At 59.0% G+C, this 18,068-nt stretch overlaps 1 protein-coding gene across 1 annotated transcript; it reads left to right on the top strand.

Moving 5' to 3' along the window:
• Positions 1-6,877: 6,877 nt before the first annotated feature.
• On the top strand, positions 6,878-17,438 carry ZBP1 (Z-DNA binding protein 1). The gene is made up of 8 exons (XM_036009466.1): positions 6,878-7,121; positions 9,117-9,338; positions 9,957-10,022; positions 10,490-10,663; positions 11,847-12,014; positions 13,817-14,035; positions 15,012-15,290; positions 16,351-17,438. The coding sequence occupies exons 1-8, from the start codon at positions 7,088-7,090 to the stop codon at positions 16,548-16,550; spliced, it is 1,362 nt and encodes a 453-aa protein (XP_035865359.1). The 5' UTR covers positions 6,878-7,087; the 3' UTR covers positions 16,551-17,438.
• Positions 17,439-18,068: the final 630 nt, after the last annotated feature.

Below are 18,068 nucleotides of genomic sequence, written 5' to 3'. Positions count from 1 at the left end.
CATCTGCCGTGTCCCTTTAAAAAATGATTACTACTGAGGCCGTGGCATGGAGGTGGGGGGCGTCCCCTTGTGGTTTTGATTTGCATTTCCTTGATGCTTATGGAACATTTGCACCTCTTCTTGGGGGGGGGGGGGGAATGTCTATTCAAATTTTTCACCCATGTTTTATTTGGGTGCTTTGTCTTTTTATCGTTCAGTGGCAATGTTTATGGATTCTAGACACGGGACCCCCACTAGGGGGACAGTGTGCAGGAAACCCCTCCCACTGTGTGCGTTGTCCGTCTGCTTTCTTGACCAACAGCGCTCTCGGAAGCACAAAAGTGGGATTCCAGTTTATTTATCATTTACTGGTTTCTTGTTTTTTTGTGTGTCATATTTGAAAACCGTTGCCCAATCCAAGGTTATGCAGACTTCCACCTGCCACTTCTAAGAGGTTTGTAGGTTTAACTCTTCTTCTCAGGTCTTCAGTCTAGATTGAGTTAATTTTTGGATTCAGCATGAGGTAGGGGTCCAGATCCTTTCTCTGGCATGTGAATGCCCAGGTTTGCTTTTTTTAATTTTTTATTTTTGCATCATTTGATGAAAGAATCTTCTTTCTGCTACGAAATTGCCTTGGCCTGCTTGTCAAAAATCAATCTACTGTAACGCTGTGACTTTATTTCTGGACTCTTGATTCCATTTTACCGACCTGTCTCTCTCTGTAGGTCAGTTCTGCACAGCCCGAGTTGCTGTAACTTTGTAGTAACTACCCTCTGATGCTGTATTCCAAGATAGTTTTGCATGTTCTGGGACCCATATGAATTTGAGGATCAGCTTCTCCATTTCTGCAGAAAAGCCAGCTGGGAAATCAGTAAGTATTACATGGGATCTGTAGATCAATTTACGGACTGTCACTGTCTTAAGGATGTTAAATCTTCTAATCCGTGAACGCAGGGGGCCGTTTTATTTATGCAGAAATCACTTAACTTCCTTAAGTAAGTGACGTTCTGTTGTTTTCAGTGCACAAGTCTCACACACTGCTTTGCTAAATTTATTTCTAAGTAATGGATTCTTTCGCAAATGGAATTTTTTTTTTTTTTTCCAAATTTTACCCCTTAATTTTTCATTGCGGGTCTGTGAGAATGCAGTTGATTTGTGTATGATGATACCTTCTCCTACAACCCTGCTAAGCCTGTTTTCTAGGTTTTATAATGGAAAAGCGACAGGCCCGAGCTGGGCTAGATTCTGGGCCACCCCATCCTCCTGCGCACTTGTGACGTTAGGAAGGTGTCTGTCCCCACCACCAAACTGCCCCTCTGTTTGCTGATCGCCCTCTCCTGGTCCCCATCTTCTCCCCAGGCTCCTTCCCGCCGGCTCTAAATCAGTTGAGAACAAATTAGTTCCCAGTTCTTCCCCCCAAAGTCCCAGAACTAAATCCCATTGGCCCGGTTTAGGTCCTGTGCCCATCCCTGAACCAATCACTGCAGCCACAAGAAGAGAGAGCTCTGATTGGTCACATTTCGGTCACGTGTCCTGCCCTGGACCTGGAGGTGGGGTCAGCTCCCTCCCATGCAAATAGATTGAGGAGGGAGCGAGGTGATTCCCCAAAGGAAAACTGGGGTGATTTTACAGAAGAAGGGGGGCCGGGTGCTAGGCAGCTAAAAACAGCGGATGCCAGTACACGCGGCAAGTCGGATGCATTAGCGCGGAAACAGACAACTGTAAACACGCCGACCCTCTGGCCCGGTGCGGACCCTCCCGCCTCCCCCTCTGCACCCAGCGGGGAAGGCAGACGAGCCCCGGGCGCCGCTTCCAGCTGGTGCTGAGTTGATGTTTGTTGAAACGGCTTCAGCGCGCGTGTCTGGCTTCCTGTCGCAGGCGTAGACGGCACGTTCCGCGGAGGGAGGACGTGCGAGCCAGCGAGGGAGCCGGAACGCGCGGGCGTCTGCCAAGGCGGCGGCGCGTTTTCTCTAACACTCCGTACAGTTGTCCCGAAGAGAAAGAACTGTTTCTAAAAATAAAACAAAATATTGTAAAAGCCTCACAATCAGACGCTGTGGAACAAGTGATAGGCTTCAGTGTTCAAGGAAAACGTTCAAATAAATATCCACCCGTGCCTGCACACGTGTGCCTGTGTGGGTGTGCGTGTCCCCCACCCTCCCCCGCACTCCCTCCCCTCTGTGCCCACTCCCCGCCTTGACTGCTCGCCCTGAGAGAGCGAGCTGAAATCATGATGTTCGGCTTATTAAAAGGCTTTCAACTGAGCTCAAAACAATTACATTTGTCTTTAAAAGCATCTAACTTGATTGAGTGAGCAACTTGAAAAACATTTTTTTTTTTTTTAACTCTTGGAGTTCGACTCCTCTTGCCTGCTCTTCTCCGGCCCCGGCAGCGCAGGAAGCCACCGAGCCTGGGTGTGGGGCTGGCCTGTGGTTATTTGGTCTGCGTTCAAACCCTCACCCTCAACCCCCACTCGCCACAGGCCGCAACCGAGGGGCTCCGGTCTCTCAGGGTGCTGTCTCCCCCTTTGACTTTCTGGGCCTGACGTCGTAGCACCTCCGTCTTCCAGATGCCTTTGAAAATGTTTGAGTTCCAAAACACAGGGAAGAAAAAAAAATCGCAAAATCGAAATCAATACACGTTTAATTAAAGGTCTATGAAGCCTAACATGTCAAGTTCACTAATTGTTCCATTTAGTCATCATAAAAGTTGCATGGCACTTAATTACACTTGAAACAAATGTGCAGGTGAAACAGTCTCACTTTGAGACAATTCCCAGGACTCCTGGACACTCTGGTGAAGAATTTGTGGCCAGTTGTAATTGAATGACTTTCTTGTAGGCAAATAATCTTAGGAGCAAGATGATGTTTAAAAATCACTGGATTATAACAATAACAAATGAGACACGCGTTCACTCCGATGTATCTGCTCGGAGGTGGGGGAGGGCTTTCCGCCATGAGTTGTGGGGGAGGAAGGGCCTGAGCACAGCCGGGTGCCGGCCACTTCCCCTCTCTCTCCCTTGCCGCTGTTCTCAGGCACCCAGGGCTGGCCAGCTTTCTGAACCCCCGCCTCCCCTTGGGTGAAACTCCCCCAGTGGCCCTTCCTTTGCCCCTGGGAATAATCTCAAGTTACTACCAGGGCCGAGTCCCTGGGCCCGCCCAGCTCCCTGACTCCGTCCTGCCTGCTGCCCAGGTCCCCTTTGCTGGCCAGTCATGCTGAGGGGAGGGGGTGGGTGGACCCGGGACTGGGCCTGAAGCACCGTTGGTCCCGGATTGGGCAACAGGGCCTCCTCCACAGTTGGGAGTGGGAGGCAGATCCAGGGACCATGATGGGGCCTTTCTCCTGCTCCCCCTCCCCCCACCACAGACCCCAGCGTGTGGCCTGGGGCTAAGAAGGCACAAGAAATTACTGGGTGGGTGACCAGCTGAATAAGTGGGACTGCTTTGCCACCTCAGAGAGGGACAGCTGGAGATCCTGCAAGGACACTGCGACCAGCTCCTGTTTATGGGGCATAGGCCCCGTGCCCCGTGCTCAGGGGGGCTCTCTGCTGGCTCCTTGGGGGCATGATCTCATTCGACCTTCGCAACAAGCCTGCAGCAGGGGCTCAGGGAAGTGGGGGCTTGCTCCAGGCACACAGCTAACAGGTGGGGGCTGGGACCAGAGCCCCAGGCCTGCGTGGCTCTCACGGGCACAGACGTCTGAGCTCTGCCGGGACAGGGAGCAGCAGAGACCGGGGTGCAGCCACTCGGCTTGGTCTTTGCTCTCCTCCTCCAGCAGCTCCTGCGACCTTGTCCAATCCCCGCCCCTCTCTGGCCACCTCCGGTTCTCTGACCTTTGTCCTCGACCAAAGACGTGCTATTCCCCACATTGGGTGCTCTCTGACCTTTCCCTTCTCACCCCCGAGAGGGGTGCACGGAGCAAATGTGACAATGACAACCAGGCTGCCTGGGAGGAAGGAGACTGGGTTCCGCCGACACCGTGTGCAGTAAAAATATCTTGTTTTTAGAAGAGCGTGAGGGAGAAATTTAAAGACTCGAGATCGGTAACATGTCATTATCATCTGGTTTGGGCGGAGAGTTCTAATAGTTTCCAGAAAAACACGAGCCATGAAACAAAGAGTGTGCTTTTCAAAGCAAAGAGAAATTTCAGGGGGCACCGGCGTCCCTGCCTCCCTTCCTCTCCCCTCTTGCCTTCCACGCTGGGCAGCAGGCTCTGCATGTGTGGAATCCGCCCTTGACCTCAGCCTTGGACATGACCAATGAATGGGCCCTGTGAGTGGCCAGACCAAAAGGCGTACATAGGAAGTAGCCTCGCTCCTTCCTCGGAGGAACAGCAGAACCTCGCAATACAAGGGACAGCTATGTGTCCTCCAATAGCTGTTGTCCCATATTTTAAGTAGTAGAACCCTCAGTTTCAGCTGGGTGCATTTCAGCTCAGAATAAAGACTATTTTCCCCACCCCCTGCCCCTTTGCCCAGACATGAGGCAATTGGAAGGCCAGTAGAATGTGAGCAAGTTGGTAGTGCTCTGAAAAGGGAGATACAGGCCCTTCTTCCCTTGACCTCCTTCCTGCTGGAAGGAATGAAGATGTGATGGCTGGAACTTGAGCAGCCATCCTGGAACACAGGGCCAACCTCAGAATAGAGGCCGCCAGTGGCAGAGCAACAAGATAGAAGGGGCCCGGGTCTCAACACCAGGGCGTGGCACACGGACCCCGGACTGTCCTCTAGACTGTTAGAGGAGGAAGACAGAGGTGTCTGGATTGGTTCAGCCACTGACATTGGGGGGAAAGGCAATCCTTAAAGTCATAACGACCTTGAAAATCTCTCACATTGAGAAGGCAACCAAAAGACAATCCAGATCTTCAAAAGCGAGCACCCCACTCAGATCGGCGAGATGTTCACACAGGCTCAGGGCTTGCGAGAATTCCAGGCGTGCTGGGCAAGGCTGGGGAAGGTGGGACCCTCCCAGATTGGATCATTTTCTCCCCCTTCTTTCGATGTCTCTTCTTCTGCCTAGTGCCTACAGTTGTCTTGTAGAGATGCGTCCTGGTGCATTTTCTAACCTTTGAGCCCCTACGGAGCACACAGATACGCATTTTCTTCTTTCTTCTCTGTTTTGTAGTGGAAGAAGCCGAGGCTCCAAGAGGTCGTGACCCTCGGCTCAGGAAGAGCAGGGCCTGCCTGGGAAAGGAAGGCCATGCCTCCCAGGGCAGGGTGCTCCACCTTCCCAGCAGGGGTTCCTGCCACCAGTCCCTGGGGACCTCCCAGAGAGCTGGGGTTTGGGGGGAGCCCGCACGTAGCTTCAGGATGGGACCCCGGGGGCAGGAAGGGGCCGTCCAAACACTGCCTGGATGGCCACGAGGGTGCCAGCCTTTACCACTGAAACACACGTGGTCCTTCCGGAAGCCAGCCTGACCCTCAGGGTGAAGCCTGAGTCCCTCAGCCCCACCGGCCAGGGCACCAGGCCAGGCACCTGGGGCAGCAGGCGAGTGGCACTCCGAGAAGGAGCCAAGGAGTCTGAGGAGGAGAAGCCAGAGAAGACACGGGAGGGCCAGGGTCAGGCCAGATGGACTCGCGTCTCCCTGGGGAGATGGTGGGTGAGAGGCAGGTCCCCCCCTCCATCAGGGGGACCAGGCAGAGGTGGGCCGGTGCCCAGGTTGGTGAGCAGGCGCCACCTGGTGGCCAGTCCTGGCATGGTGCCTCCCAGGGCCCACTGGGGGCTCCTCTGGACCCCCTTCCACAATCTTCCTTAACACCGGCCACAACCCTGCGTTTAAAATCAATTCATCTGTTCAGATACAGATCCACGTCTTCGGTTTTACATAAAAGAGGAACACACGCGCCACTGTGGTTTCCTTGTTTTCATGAATGGGCCAACTCCCGGCCTCCGCGCCCTGCACGACGGCACCTGGGCCGCGGGGCCCCGCCCCAGAGGTTCCGGTTTCCCGGGCCCGGGTGCAGACTGGGCAGCAGAACTTTTCCCGCTTGCTCTGCAAAGGCAGCGGCTCCAAGGGCCTCCGGGACCTTCTTCCCTCACCGCGATCGCTGTTCTTCGCCCCCACCTTTGCAGAAACGCTCACGGCCGGCCGGCATCCTCCGAGGGAGCAGGCGCCTCTCGAGCCGCCCAGGCCTCTGCAGCTGGGGCCTCGGGCCTAGGGGCGTCCTGGGCCGAGGTCTGGATTCTCTTCGCTGCCTTGCACACAACACCCTTCGTCCCTGCAGGCCTCGGTTTCTCCTCTGGTGCCTGAAAGAGAGCGGTGGCCCTGAGCTGCTTGGGGGTCAGCACTTGTGAAAGTGACGGGGTTTATTCGTCCTGAAACATGAGGGTCCCCAATTGGGTGCCGGTCGATGGCGCTGCTGGATCATCTCCTTGGTCCTCACCACCACCAGCCGGCTGAGGTCTCTGTTTTCATGACCAGACCAGTAAACAGGGAAGCTAAATAACTTGGCCAAGGTCGCAGAGCCAGTAAATGTGTGGGGGAGGGGCCCGAGCCTCAGTTTCCCCTTTGAGAAAAGAGGCCAGGACTAGTCCCTCCCTTGTAGGTGAGTTGTGGCGGGGGGGCAGAGGTGGTTGGCACAGGAGATCTGAAAGCACATAGTAGGCGCTCATTAAAGACAGTTGTCACTTGAGATGTACATGACTGCTGGCACCTGTCCACCCACCCAGGTGTCTTAGCCTCTGCTGTGGTGGTGTCAGGGTGGGCATTGAGGGACACCTGGAAGTTTGGGGAGCCCCCATCCCTAGGGGGTTCTGGTCTTGCCTCACTCATCTGTTCCCCCCCAGCGCCTGTCTGGTCCGAGGCCCCCACTCCCTCTTGTTCATCGATGTTGCTTTCAATTTTGTTTCTTTAGGAAACCACACACAGCAGTTTCATTTTCCTTTTCTCCACGAAGCTGATTAGTCCGGGCTCCCTGGGCCGCTCTTTCCGGGTGTGAACAGCTGACATCTGCCCCGTGAAGCTGGTCTCTTGTCACAGCTGCCAGAAGCCCCAGGCTCGGGCACACAGAAACACCCAGCCTTGACCCAGCCCGCCCTCTGCACGGCACAGCGCAGGAGCCAGCCACCACACCCCGAGGCTCCAGGTGTCTCCAGCAGCTGCTGGCAGTATGGCCGAGGCGTCTTCAGACCCTGATGAGACAGGTACTCCCCTCCTTCCAGGGAACAGTGGGAATCCGGGGGGCACGGAGCTCCTTCACTGGGCTCAGATTACAGCAGTTACAGTGAAGGGACCCTGGACCCCGGTGCACCCAGGAAGAGGAGGGGAGCACGGGCTGGTGAGGGAGCCTCGCTCCACCAGGGCACCTGGCAGCCCGCTGGCCTCGAATTTCGCAGTGACCTCGGCGGTGAGCACAGCGATGCTTCCGCTTCACACCTGAGGTCCCCGGGGCCGGGGAGGCAGAATGACTCAGGGCCCGGGGCCAACGGGGGGGCCCAGCACCCCGCTTCACGCTCATTTGGAGATACAGCAGCTGTGGCTTTGATTACGATGCACATTTGCCCTGGCACACTCTTCCGTCTGCCGACGCTTCGCCCCTGGCTCACCTCCCTCCCCAGCCCTCCACACCCCTCCGCACCCCCACCCTCCCACCCCGCAGGTGTCCCCCAGCAGCTGGGGGCTGTGGGTGTGGCTTGGGGCTTTGTTTGTTGTTATCGTGGTCATCAGCGCATTGCACCACGATCTTCGAAATGGGCGCTATCGCCCTCAGCGAGCAGAAAAGAAGAAAAGAAGAAAAGAGGGGGGAGGGCAGGGTGTGGCCCAGGGCCCGGACAGGTCCCCAGGTCCCTGTCGTACTTCAAAAGAGGGACTCGCAGGTCCCGCTCGAGGGCACTTGGTGACCAAATTTTACTTCTTCCCGGGTGGGTTTTCCTTTCCTTGCCAACTGGTCACTCACCCACACCCCCGACCCCGTCCGTGTCCCAACTTCCCATTGCTGGAGGACTCGGCCCACCACCCCCCGGGCCGGCACCGCCCCCCCCCCCTTCTGCCTCCTCTAACCCGCATTTCCACACTTCCGACCTCCTGTCTGTCTGCTCTGCGGTTGGGGAGGTGGGCGCGGGCAGAGGGAGGCGGCTCGCCCAGGGGCAGGCTTTTCAAGAATCAAAGCTCCTACTACTGAGACAAGGCGAAGCCAAGTGCGTTGTTGACGGGACGAGGATTTCCGGGGGCTGACGACTGTTTGGGGCCGAATGTGATGGGTGGGGGGCGGGCGCCCCCAGGTGTTCTACCCACGATCCACCTACCCCGCGGCAACGAAAACATTCTGACCACAGAGGCAAGCTGCACCCCCAGCTGCACAGCCCGGAACCCGACGGCCCCTTCCCCCACCAGCTCTGCCACTGCCTGGAAGGGCACCGGACTTCCCCCAAACGGGCCCTGCCTCGCATCTCCCCTGGGGTTCCTGCGGGCCGACGTTTCCTGGTGACAGGCTGGGCTGCCACCCGCAGCGGCCCTCGGCGGCTCCCTGGGGTGCGGGTGGGGGGCTGGGGCACCGTGTCTGCTCCCTGCCATCCTCATGGCGCCTGCAGAGCCGCTGGCGGGGTGTGGGGGACCCTGCCCACGAGGGGGGGAAGCGGAGGAGAGGAGGAGAGGGGCCTCGAGAACACCAGGAACAGCACTTCCAGGGCGCCGGGCGTGGGCACCGGGAGAGGGATGCCTCTGGATGCCTGTTAGGCGTCCAGCCTGGGGGAGGGCAGCACACGCTGACGGGGATGCCGAGTCCCGGAGAGGGGACGGAGGGCCGTGGGAGCTGGGGACGGAGTGGCGTGCCTCCTGGGACGGGGGTGGGGGGAGACTCTGCCCCACTGCCCCTGCCCCTCCCCACCCTGCCCCTCCAGTCCCCTCCGCTCTGAGGACACCTGCCCGCCAAGCGTCCACCTGCCCTGCAGCCACTCACAGTGGGCGGAGGACATGCTAACAGCCTGGGCGCCTCCTCAGGCCACCAGGGCATCCAGCCGAGGTCGTGTCTGACCAGCCCGCGTGCCCCGCACTGAGCAGAGGTGTCGGCAGGTGTCTGCATGGGCCTCTGCCCCAGGCCCCTCTCTTGCAGCGCCCCCTGCCCCCCACTCGGAGCCTCCAGCCCAGGCTCCCACGGGAGGCACTCAGTTCCCGCCCCCCACCCCCCTCTCCTCCTCTAGACCTTGAGCAGAAGATCCTCCAGGTGCTGAGGGGTGCTGGGTCCCCAGTGAGGACTGCGCAGCTGGTGAAGGAATGCCAAGTGCCCAAGAAGAAACTCAACCAGACTCTCTACCGGATGATGAAAGAGTCCCGAGTGGCCCTCGCTGGCTCCGCCACATGGCAGTTGGGCGGGCCTGGGACCGGACAGCTGGTCTCCACAGAGCTGGCTCTGGTCCGCAATGGTAACCCGCCATCCCGGGGAGCGGGTGGGGTGCGGCACCAGCAGGACCAGCGGGGGGCCCAGCCGGACCTGGGCTTGGGTGTGAATACAGGCTCCGCCCCTCCGAGCTGCATCCTGTCCCCTCCCTGTGCGCCGATGGCCTTTCCTGGCCAGCGGAGGTAACAGTAGGGCTGCCGTGTACAGCTGCAAGATTATAGGCTAAGGGTCCAGCCTAGGGCCGGCACATAGTAGGTGCTTAGCAAACTATAATAATAAAAACAGGAACTAAGGAGGAGGACCATAACTGATGATGACGACGACGACAGAAGGAACTGAACACCCCACTAGCTCCTCTCCTCCGGCTCCGCGGCCCACAAATGCCCCCGAGGCGCTGGCATCTGTCGAGCACTTACCACGGGCTGGGGCAGCGCGCAGGGTTCGCCGGAGGGTTGGAGGCAGTGTTCGAACCCCTTCCCCGGGGAAGTGGGGCAGCAGGGAAGCAACAGCGGGGAAGAGGCAGGGCAGGACCCGACGCCAACTCCGTTGAGCTCGGGCATCCGGGCTCGGAACGCCGGGGGCCCGCCTGCGTCCAGCAGAGACCTGGCCTCCTCCCGGGTCTCACCCCTCTCTCCTTCCTCAGCGGAGAGGCCCCGGCAGCTCACGGTTGCGGTTCCCCTGAAACCCGGCTGTCAGCTGAGTAGACAGCGTAAGCACCCGTTTCCTTTCCGATTTCAGATCCTGGGGCCGCGGGGGCGGGGGGGGGCGTGTGTTCTGACCCCCACACTCTCCTTGGCCTCTTGAGGTGTTTCCAGGGGTTCGGGGGCCGCGGCCCGCCCACTGAGGGGCTCCCACAGCGTTCGGAGACAGCGCTCCGTCTCCGCGGTCGAAGGGCTAGTTGCCCAAGAGCTGATTTCTTCGATGGGTAACGGGCGTCCAGGGTGCGCCCACGTGGTCCACAGACCGCCCGGAGCGCCCGCGGTCAGTCCCTGGCCCTCAGGACCGCCCCCGTGCGCATCCGTGCTCTGCGCATGGTACAGAGGAGGGGCCGGGCGCAGAGGGGGTGGGCCTGCCCGGGGCCCGCGGCCAGGAAGCAGTGGGGCTGATCCAAACTGGGGGGCGGGGCAGGGTTGGGGGCGGGACTCCCCATTGACCACCCGACATCCTGTCTCCCAGAGGAAGAGATCTACAGGTTCCTGAAAGACTCGGGGCCCTCGAGGGCCCTGGTTGTCGCCAAGTCTCTGGGGCTGAAGACGGCAAAAGAAGTCAACCCAGACTTGTACGCCATGAGAAACGATCACCTTCTGAACTATGACCAGAACTCAAACGTATGGGCGGTTTATCAGCCAGGTAGGCCCTTACCTGCTTCCCACACCTGGGGCGAGCAGAGGAGGAGACACCCTAACACCCAGCACTTGGTCCTTGCTGGGCACCCCACTAAGCACGTGGTCTGCCCCATCTTCAGAACCTTCTAGAAGCGTACAGTGGTGTTCGGTGGTGTTCAGTGGTGCTGCTGACCAGTCACAGGGAGGGGGCTCCTGGAGGGAGGGGCGTGCTGGGGGAGTAACCAGGGAGGGCTTCCTGGAGGTGTGGCCCGAGGCTGTCCTTGCAGAAGGCCAGGAGCCGGAGGGAGGTATCAGCCCTGGGTGCAGGGCTCAGCCTGAGTTTGCCCGAAGTTCTCCCGCAAGCGCTCTGCCCAGCGTGGAGGGGACCGGGCGGGGCCCCGGTAGCCGCAGGGTGGAGTCCCGGGACATCTTAACCTCGAGGTGCAGCAGGCACAGCGCCCGGAGCCCACAGCGCTTCCACAGGCCGGAGGAATGCTCTAATTTCTCTCCAAGTCAGGAGGAGAAAACGAACATGATAATAACAATGAATGGCTGGTAACGACTCTTGCCTAGCTTACGTCTTGATCCCAATGCGGCCATAACCTGTACTCTCAGTATTTTAATAACGGCAGAAGGGGCCCGAGAAGGTGGGACTCCCGTGTGCGGAGTCGGTGAAGCCCCGGGCTGGTGCCCACCTGGCCCATGCGGGGTGGACGCCCCTGCTCCTGGAGACCCCCAGGGGGGTCTTGGCATCCTCGCAGTGATGACCTGTGATGGCAGCTGGATTTTAAACACTGGTGACGAGTTCAAATTCTTAAAACTGCCTTGTGAGGCAGATGAAGTTTATCTGGTGGCCAAAAGCCACCCACGGATGGCCACCTTGCAGCCTTGGACCGAGGGCATCGGTGGGCGTCCTGGGGCTGCCTGGAAGGGCGAGGGGCAACAGCAAGGGGAGTGGTGAGGTCCCATGATTCTCCCTGGGTGGCGGGGGACACACAGGTAGGGGTGACCTGCCGTGACCATATCCAAGAGAGGGTCATCCAAGTTGCTGGTGGCATTTGTCAAACATGCTGGCAATGCAGCACCCCGGGGTAGACACCCAGAAATCTGTGTCTCCCAGCTTTCCAGGGGACTTTGGTGCAGCAAGCCGGCATCAGGGCCCCCTGCCCAAGAGGGGCAAAGGGATTGAGTGAAGTTCTATTTTGCAGAAGATTCTAGGGAAAGAAGTCAGGCCACCAATATCATTTATCAGCAAAATCCAATCAACATGATCCATCAGGGCGGACCGAACAGCCACATTTCCATCGGGAACGCCACAGCCGTCCAGATTGGGCATGGGAACACCATAATGGGACCAGAGACCCATGGGGACAACAGTGAGTGGCCAGAAGGTACCTCTGGGGGCAGCTGCTCTGCCTGGGAGGGTGCGGGGAGCAAGGTGGCTTCCGGATGGCCCAGGGCCACCTTCGTGGCCTGCTGGGAACAAAGGAGTCTTTCTTTGTGCCTGGATCAACCCCCTCCTGATTTCCCTTCATTCCGATATCTTTTGCCTCATTTTCCATGGGACCCGATATTTTCCCATGAGAAGCGATTCAGTCCACCCCCCTCCATAGAACATCCCGAGGGGTGATTTCAGTGTGTGGTTGGTTCTGAGACACGCAGATCCCCCCTATATTTTTTTAAAGGTTTTATTTATTTATTTTTAGAGAGAGAAGAGAGGGAGGGAGAGAGAGACAGAGACAGAGACAGAGAGAGAGAGAGAAACATCAATGTGTGGTTGCTGGGGTTATGGCCTGCAACCAGGAATGTACCCTGACTGGGAATCGAACCTGCGACACTTTGGTTCGCAGCCCGAGCTCAATCCACTGAGCTACGCCAGCCAGGGCTAGATCCCCCCCTATATTTTAACATCTCAGATACTGGAATGCATTTCACCAGCAGCACCCTAGTTGTGTTTTTATAAATCTTCCCTCGAGGATATGTTCACTGATTTTAGAGAGAGAGCCAGACAGACAGAAGCATCAAACGGTTGCCTCCTGTCCATGCCCTGACCAGGAATCGAACCTGTGACCTTTGCGTGTACGGGGACAACGCTCCAACCGACTGAGCCGCCCGGCCAGAGCAGTGGAGTCCTAGTTTCGATGAAACGCTGTCCTGTCAGGACGGTGGGAGGGCACAGGACCACCCTCTGCCCCCCCCCCCACCCTGGGGACACCGGTCAGCACAACAGCCCAAAAGTGGGAACACTCTGTGAGATCCCAAGAGACCCCCTCTCCTCTCTGGGCGCCCGTGTTCCCAGCTGGGACACGAGGAGCTTCGTTCTAGAATCTAGATCGATGTTTGCCCGATGTCAGTCCTCTGACCCCCGCCCACCCCCCCGCCCGGTTCTGGCCAGGCCCGTGTCTGCTTGTTGACCTCCTGCCGTTAACCGATCTCCCTTGCCTTCTACTCAAATCCACTTTAAGTTTCCGTATTTGCCACGTATAACGCACCCACGTTTTTGGCCCAAACTTTCAGGGGGAAAAAAGTCTTTCATTTTAATTTTTTAATTCTATTATTTATGCATTACATTTAGAAACAAAACAGATTATCGTATTCCAGGATATTATTCTGCATACGGATTGCTTTCTGGAGCTACACTTGAATGCATAAGCATGAATAAAAGAATGAAAAGCATTTATACAGATACTGAATCAGCACTACCTGTGTATAATACACACCCTTACTTTTCCCTCAAAAATTTGGGCAAGATGTATGCATTCTGCATGGCAAACTACGGTAAGTTTGCATGGCATTACCTGATGTCGGGCACCAGGAAGGTCACCGTGAAGACAATACTGAGGAAAGGGAAGCCTCGGAGGTGGCCCTGAGCTCTCCTGAAGGATGCGTTAACACCAAAGGGGGCTTTCTCCTGAGGGGCTCCGGGGCCTGAGAATGCCTAGCAAGCAGAGGGCGTGCTCACCGTTTGACTATCGAGTGCCCCGGAGACACCCCTTGCACAGGGGTATGACGACCCCAGGGAACCCTGCACGAATGTTCTCCTGGGCCCACCTGGCCGATGGTGCCCGGGAAGAGACCACAGGCCTGTCTCCTCTGTCCGTCCAGGACTTTGTGTGTGCGGGTGTTGGGAAGGTCGGAGGGTAGAGGCCAGAGTTCATGTTGCTGTATTTCCTGCCAGGCTCCACGGCTTCCCCCTGGCTCCCTGCACCGGCACCAGCTGATCCCTCAACGCAGGACCCCTTGGCTGCATCCTGGGGGTCCCAGGACATCCACTTAGAGAAGTCCGTCCTCAGACGGGTGCAGCTGGGACACGGCAACGAGATGAGCCTTCACTACGCACCGGCCACAGGCCCCGCCCGCAGCCGCTCCGCCAGTGGCCTCTCTGTCAGCCCCCCAGGTGATCACCCAGCCGTCCCGCCCCGACCTGCCCCGCCCGGCTCCTCCCCAATGGAAGGACCCTCGGCTAGCATTTGCAGGCAGGGAGGCATGATGGGAAACTCCTTTTCATCCACCAGAGGATGTACCACAGAGTGGAGCAGTGGGGCTTTCAGAGCTAGTGCTTGGGCTCCGGCCCTGCTGCGCCCCTCGGGAAACCGCAGTTAGTTCCTTTCTGCACCGAGGGCGTGCCGCTGCGGGGGCCGGGCCGGCTGAAGCGGAGTCAGAGGGGTGGCTGACGGCAGGGGCATCTAAGGAGGGCGGCGGACAGGAGCCACCCCTGCACCTGGTGCCCTGCTAAGCACTGTCGAGGGAGACCAGAGGGCCCAGGCGGCATCCCCCCTGTCACTGGTGACCCGGGAGCGGGGCCTGGGGGGGAGGGGAAAGCTGGGGCACAGTTTCCAGGGGAAGGGTGGCCAACACGGTCAGGGCAGCTCTGTGGAGTCCAGCAGCAAGGGGTCAGTGGTGGCCTGAGGGGACAGAAGGAGCGTCGGGCGTGGGAGGAGGCGAGACTGAGCGTGGACAAGTCTCTTCCAAGTTTGGGTGGGACGGGCAGGAGCAGGACAGCTGGGGACTGGGCTGGGGGACTGAGCGGATTTGAACCCCAGTTTGGGGCATCGTTCGAGAGCTGCTGGGCAGCCCACAGCAGGGGGGAGGGGCAGGCGGCAGAGCAGGGGGGTGGCTGAGTCCCGGGCACAGCATGGAGGGCCGGGAGGAGGCGAGACCCAAGCTGGCTGACCTGGCAGTGGGGGCGGGGGAACTGGGAGCCCGCAGCCGCAGGTGGGCGGGCAGGTGAGCAGTGAGCACACAGGCTCTATATGGGGGGGGGGGGGGCAGAGGCGGCCTTGGGGGACTTGAAGGCCAGGCTGGGGGTCTGCCTCTGGGCCCTGCCCAGCCGCTCACATCCCGCCCGGCATCTCTCGTCCACGGACCCACAGTCTCTGCCAACACCGCTGACCCGGAAGCTTCCTTTGAAATTCGCATGCCCCCACCCGGACCTCGGACTGAGGGGGACGGGGTCGTGACCCAGAGAGTCCTCATAAAGTCCTGCTTCCTGGAGGACGCCACCATCGGCAACAGCAACAGGATGCGCATCAGCCCCCCGGGGAAGGCTGGCCCAGGAGGAGGGGCAGGGCCGGAGGACGGCAGCGGGGGCTCCGGGGAGCCGGCCGGGGAGCCAGCCGGGGAGCCAGCCAGGGAGCCGGCAGAGGATGAAGGTGAGCCTGGGGCACGGTGGGGCCTCTGAAAGTTCTCTCTCTCTGTCTCTGTCTCTCTCTCTCATTCACTCGCCCATCCATCCATTCAGCAGGCAGGCATGAGCCTCCCACTGCCCGGAGTCAGGCAGGCACAGGAGTATCCTAGTAAAGAGGGTATCAGAGGGCGTGGGGCCGGATCTTTGTAGCCCCAGACCCAACCCATCCCTGAGCACCAAGCCCGGGTCTCCACCTGTACGACAAGGATGATGGAAACAGCCCGCTCAGGCCACACGCCTGTGCTGTGGCCCCTCCTTGGAACCTTCCAGAACATGATACCCCTCCTCTCTTCTCTCCCACCTTCCCTGAGTCACTCAGTCCCCCAATTCTTACTGAGAAGTGGCGTTGTAGCCACCTTGCTCCCTGTGTCCCGTGTGAGGAAGATGCGGTTCCTTTGTGCCCTCACTGGGTCTCACTGCTCTCACCCTCGAATGCTCCCTCACTTGGGGGACAGTCCCGAGCAAGACAGACAACCGTCCCCGCCCCTGGGGGTCAGAGTCCAGCAGGGAGCGGAGACAGCTCACAGGGCGATCCGGCCTTTCCAGGAAAGGCCAGCGCTGTGCAGAGCCACCAAGCCGGGGACAGCGGGCAGTGCCATGGCGGGAGGCCCTGCCCTCGGCGGGCAACAGAGGGGCTCTGGGAGGAGGGGGCGCCTGAGCCAGCCCAGCAGAGGTCTGGGGGCCTCAAGGCAGGGGCAAAGGCCCTGAGGTGGGGACAGGGCAAGCTCTTCGGCACTCGGGAGGGAGAGCACCGATGGGCCAGGGCGGGGTCCCTCAGGGCTGGAAGCCCAGGGAAAGGGGAGTCCTGGGGTCTCGTCCCCGCAGGGTCAGTGGCAGGGCTGACGCAGTGCGGTGCGCCGTTTCAGAGTCTCTGTGAGGACCAAAGGGTGGACAGGACAAAGTGGGGAGGGGTCGTGGAGGAGCAGGGGGCCGCTGCAAAGGCCCAGGTTAGAAAGGAGGGGGCAGGCCTGTGTCGGGGGACAGCGGCCCGGGGCCCCAGTGACCCAAATCACCGTGGTGTTCAGAGACGGGGCGGCTTACGCATCTGTCCGGCGCTGTCTCTTCCCCAGCTCCTCGGCCTGAAGATGCAGAGCCCAGAGGCCAGGCCCCTCTCGAGGGTCGTCAGGCCGGCCCCGACGTGGACACCATCACTGCCCGCCTGGAAGCCATGACCGTTGGAAGCAGGGACCCAGAAGCCACAGGAGATGGCCCCTCGGTGGACTGACCCAGCACGGGGCCCTGGGGGAGGTGGGGCCGGGGGACAGGGCTCGAGGATGGACACACTCCGACAGAGGTGGGCGGGAGCCAGCGGGGCCCGAGAGCCCTTGCACTGTACTGTGGGTCGTGCCCCATAAACACGCTGCTCTTGACCTTCTTGCCTCCTGACCTGCGGCCGGCATGAGTCAGCGGGTGGTGGGCTGGGCCAGGGCTGGGTCGGCCGTGGCCAAGAGCAGAATGACAGGGCGACCCCTGGGCCCCTTGGGGTGCCGAGAGGAGGTGGGCTGATGGGAGGGGTGCTCAGACAGCCCTCAGGGCCCAGGCTGAACCCCCACAGAAGCGATTTTCCCAAACCACCACGATCTGCTCACAAAGGCCGTTCCATTCCCTCCTCCGAGCCTCCCCACGGGTCTCAGGTGAGCACAGACAGGACTCCGCACCTGTGGGGACTCAGCGGACAGGTGACATTAGAGACTGAGCAAGAAACAGAGTCTAGGGAGTAATTCAGGAGCATTGGGGCTGCAAGTGGCTGAAACCCGCCTCACCCGGGCTTAGAAAAGGGACTCTATTCTCTCATGCCTTTGGAAAACCAAGGGATGCCTCGCTCGATCCGGGTACCCCTTGGTTTGGCTGGATCCCGGGGCTCACGCGTTATTTCTAGGCCCCTTTCTGTCCATCTCTCTGACTCTCTCTCTCTCTCTGTGGTCCCCAGTCGCCCAAAGCTATGGCCTGCCCACTCAGCAACCCAGCAGAAAGAGAACGCTTCAAACCAAACCCTGCTGGAGACTTGGCCCAGGGAGAATTCCGATTGGTCGAGCATGGGTCCCATGCGGATCCTGGAGCCAATCAGGGAGAGCAGAGTGCTTTGATGGACTGCTGTGGTGGGCGGAGCGAAGTCCTCCACCGACCTGTCTCCCGGGAACGGGGAGGGAGGGTGCTGAGCGGGCAAACTCGGGCGTCCACTTCAGGGAGGGGTGTGGGCGTGCCTTCCCAGGGTTCCCCAAGCTCTGACGGGCTTTCCTTGTTGAAGGAAAGAGAAGGCACTTCATTCGAGGAGCCGTCGTGGAGTTGAGTCACTCTGCGTGTTCAAGTCCACGCCCAGTCACTGGGCCGTCCCTGCGCACCTGTCCCTCCTCTACCCCTTCCACGCAGTGTTTTGGGGGACGGGGTGCAGTCAGTGGGCGCAGGCAGCTGTACATTGCGGGGGAGGGGTGCGTGGTGGGCAGGTTCGGGGTCATCAGTAGCCTTAGTCACAGAAAAGTCCTACTCAGATCGGATTTTATTTTAAAAGATATTTTCACGAGATATTTGAAAAAAGTTTCCAAATGGAAGGTCAGACAAAAAAGAAAAAAAAAAAGAAAAAGAAAAGAGAGGAATTATGAGGAACCAGAGAAAAATACCGGAGATGGAAGAAAAGCTCCATCATTAACACCCTCCAAGGGGGGAAAGGCTGGCACCGCCAGGAAGCAGGAACAGTTTGCTAAAAAAAAAAAGAAGAAGAAAAAAAAAAAAGAAAAAGTTTAGG

This window comes from Phyllostomus discolor, chromosome 9 (assembly GCF_004126475.2).
Source record: "Phyllostomus discolor isolate MPI-MPIP mPhyDis1 chromosome 9, mPhyDis1.pri.v3, whole genome shotgun sequence".
Taxonomy (NCBI): Eukaryota; Metazoa; Chordata; class Mammalia; order Chiroptera; family Phyllostomidae; genus Phyllostomus; species Phyllostomus discolor.
This window is presented reverse-complemented; position numbering and strand designations above follow the sequence as displayed.

Excerpts from the sequence above, each read along its gene's own strand:
- ZBP1 (XM_036009466.1), top strand. The coding sequence starts at position 7,088 with ATGGCCGAGGCGTCTTCAGACCCTGATGAGACAG. Across the intron at positions 9,339-9,956 it reads GCTGGCTCTGGTCCGCAATG|CGGAGAGGCCCCGGCAGCTC; the intron begins GTAACCCGCCAT and ends CTCCTTCCTCAG. Across the intron at positions 10,664-11,846 it reads ATGGGCGGTTTATCAGCCAG|AAGATTCTAGGGAAAGAAGT; the intron begins GTAGGCCCTTAC and ends TCTATTTTGCAG.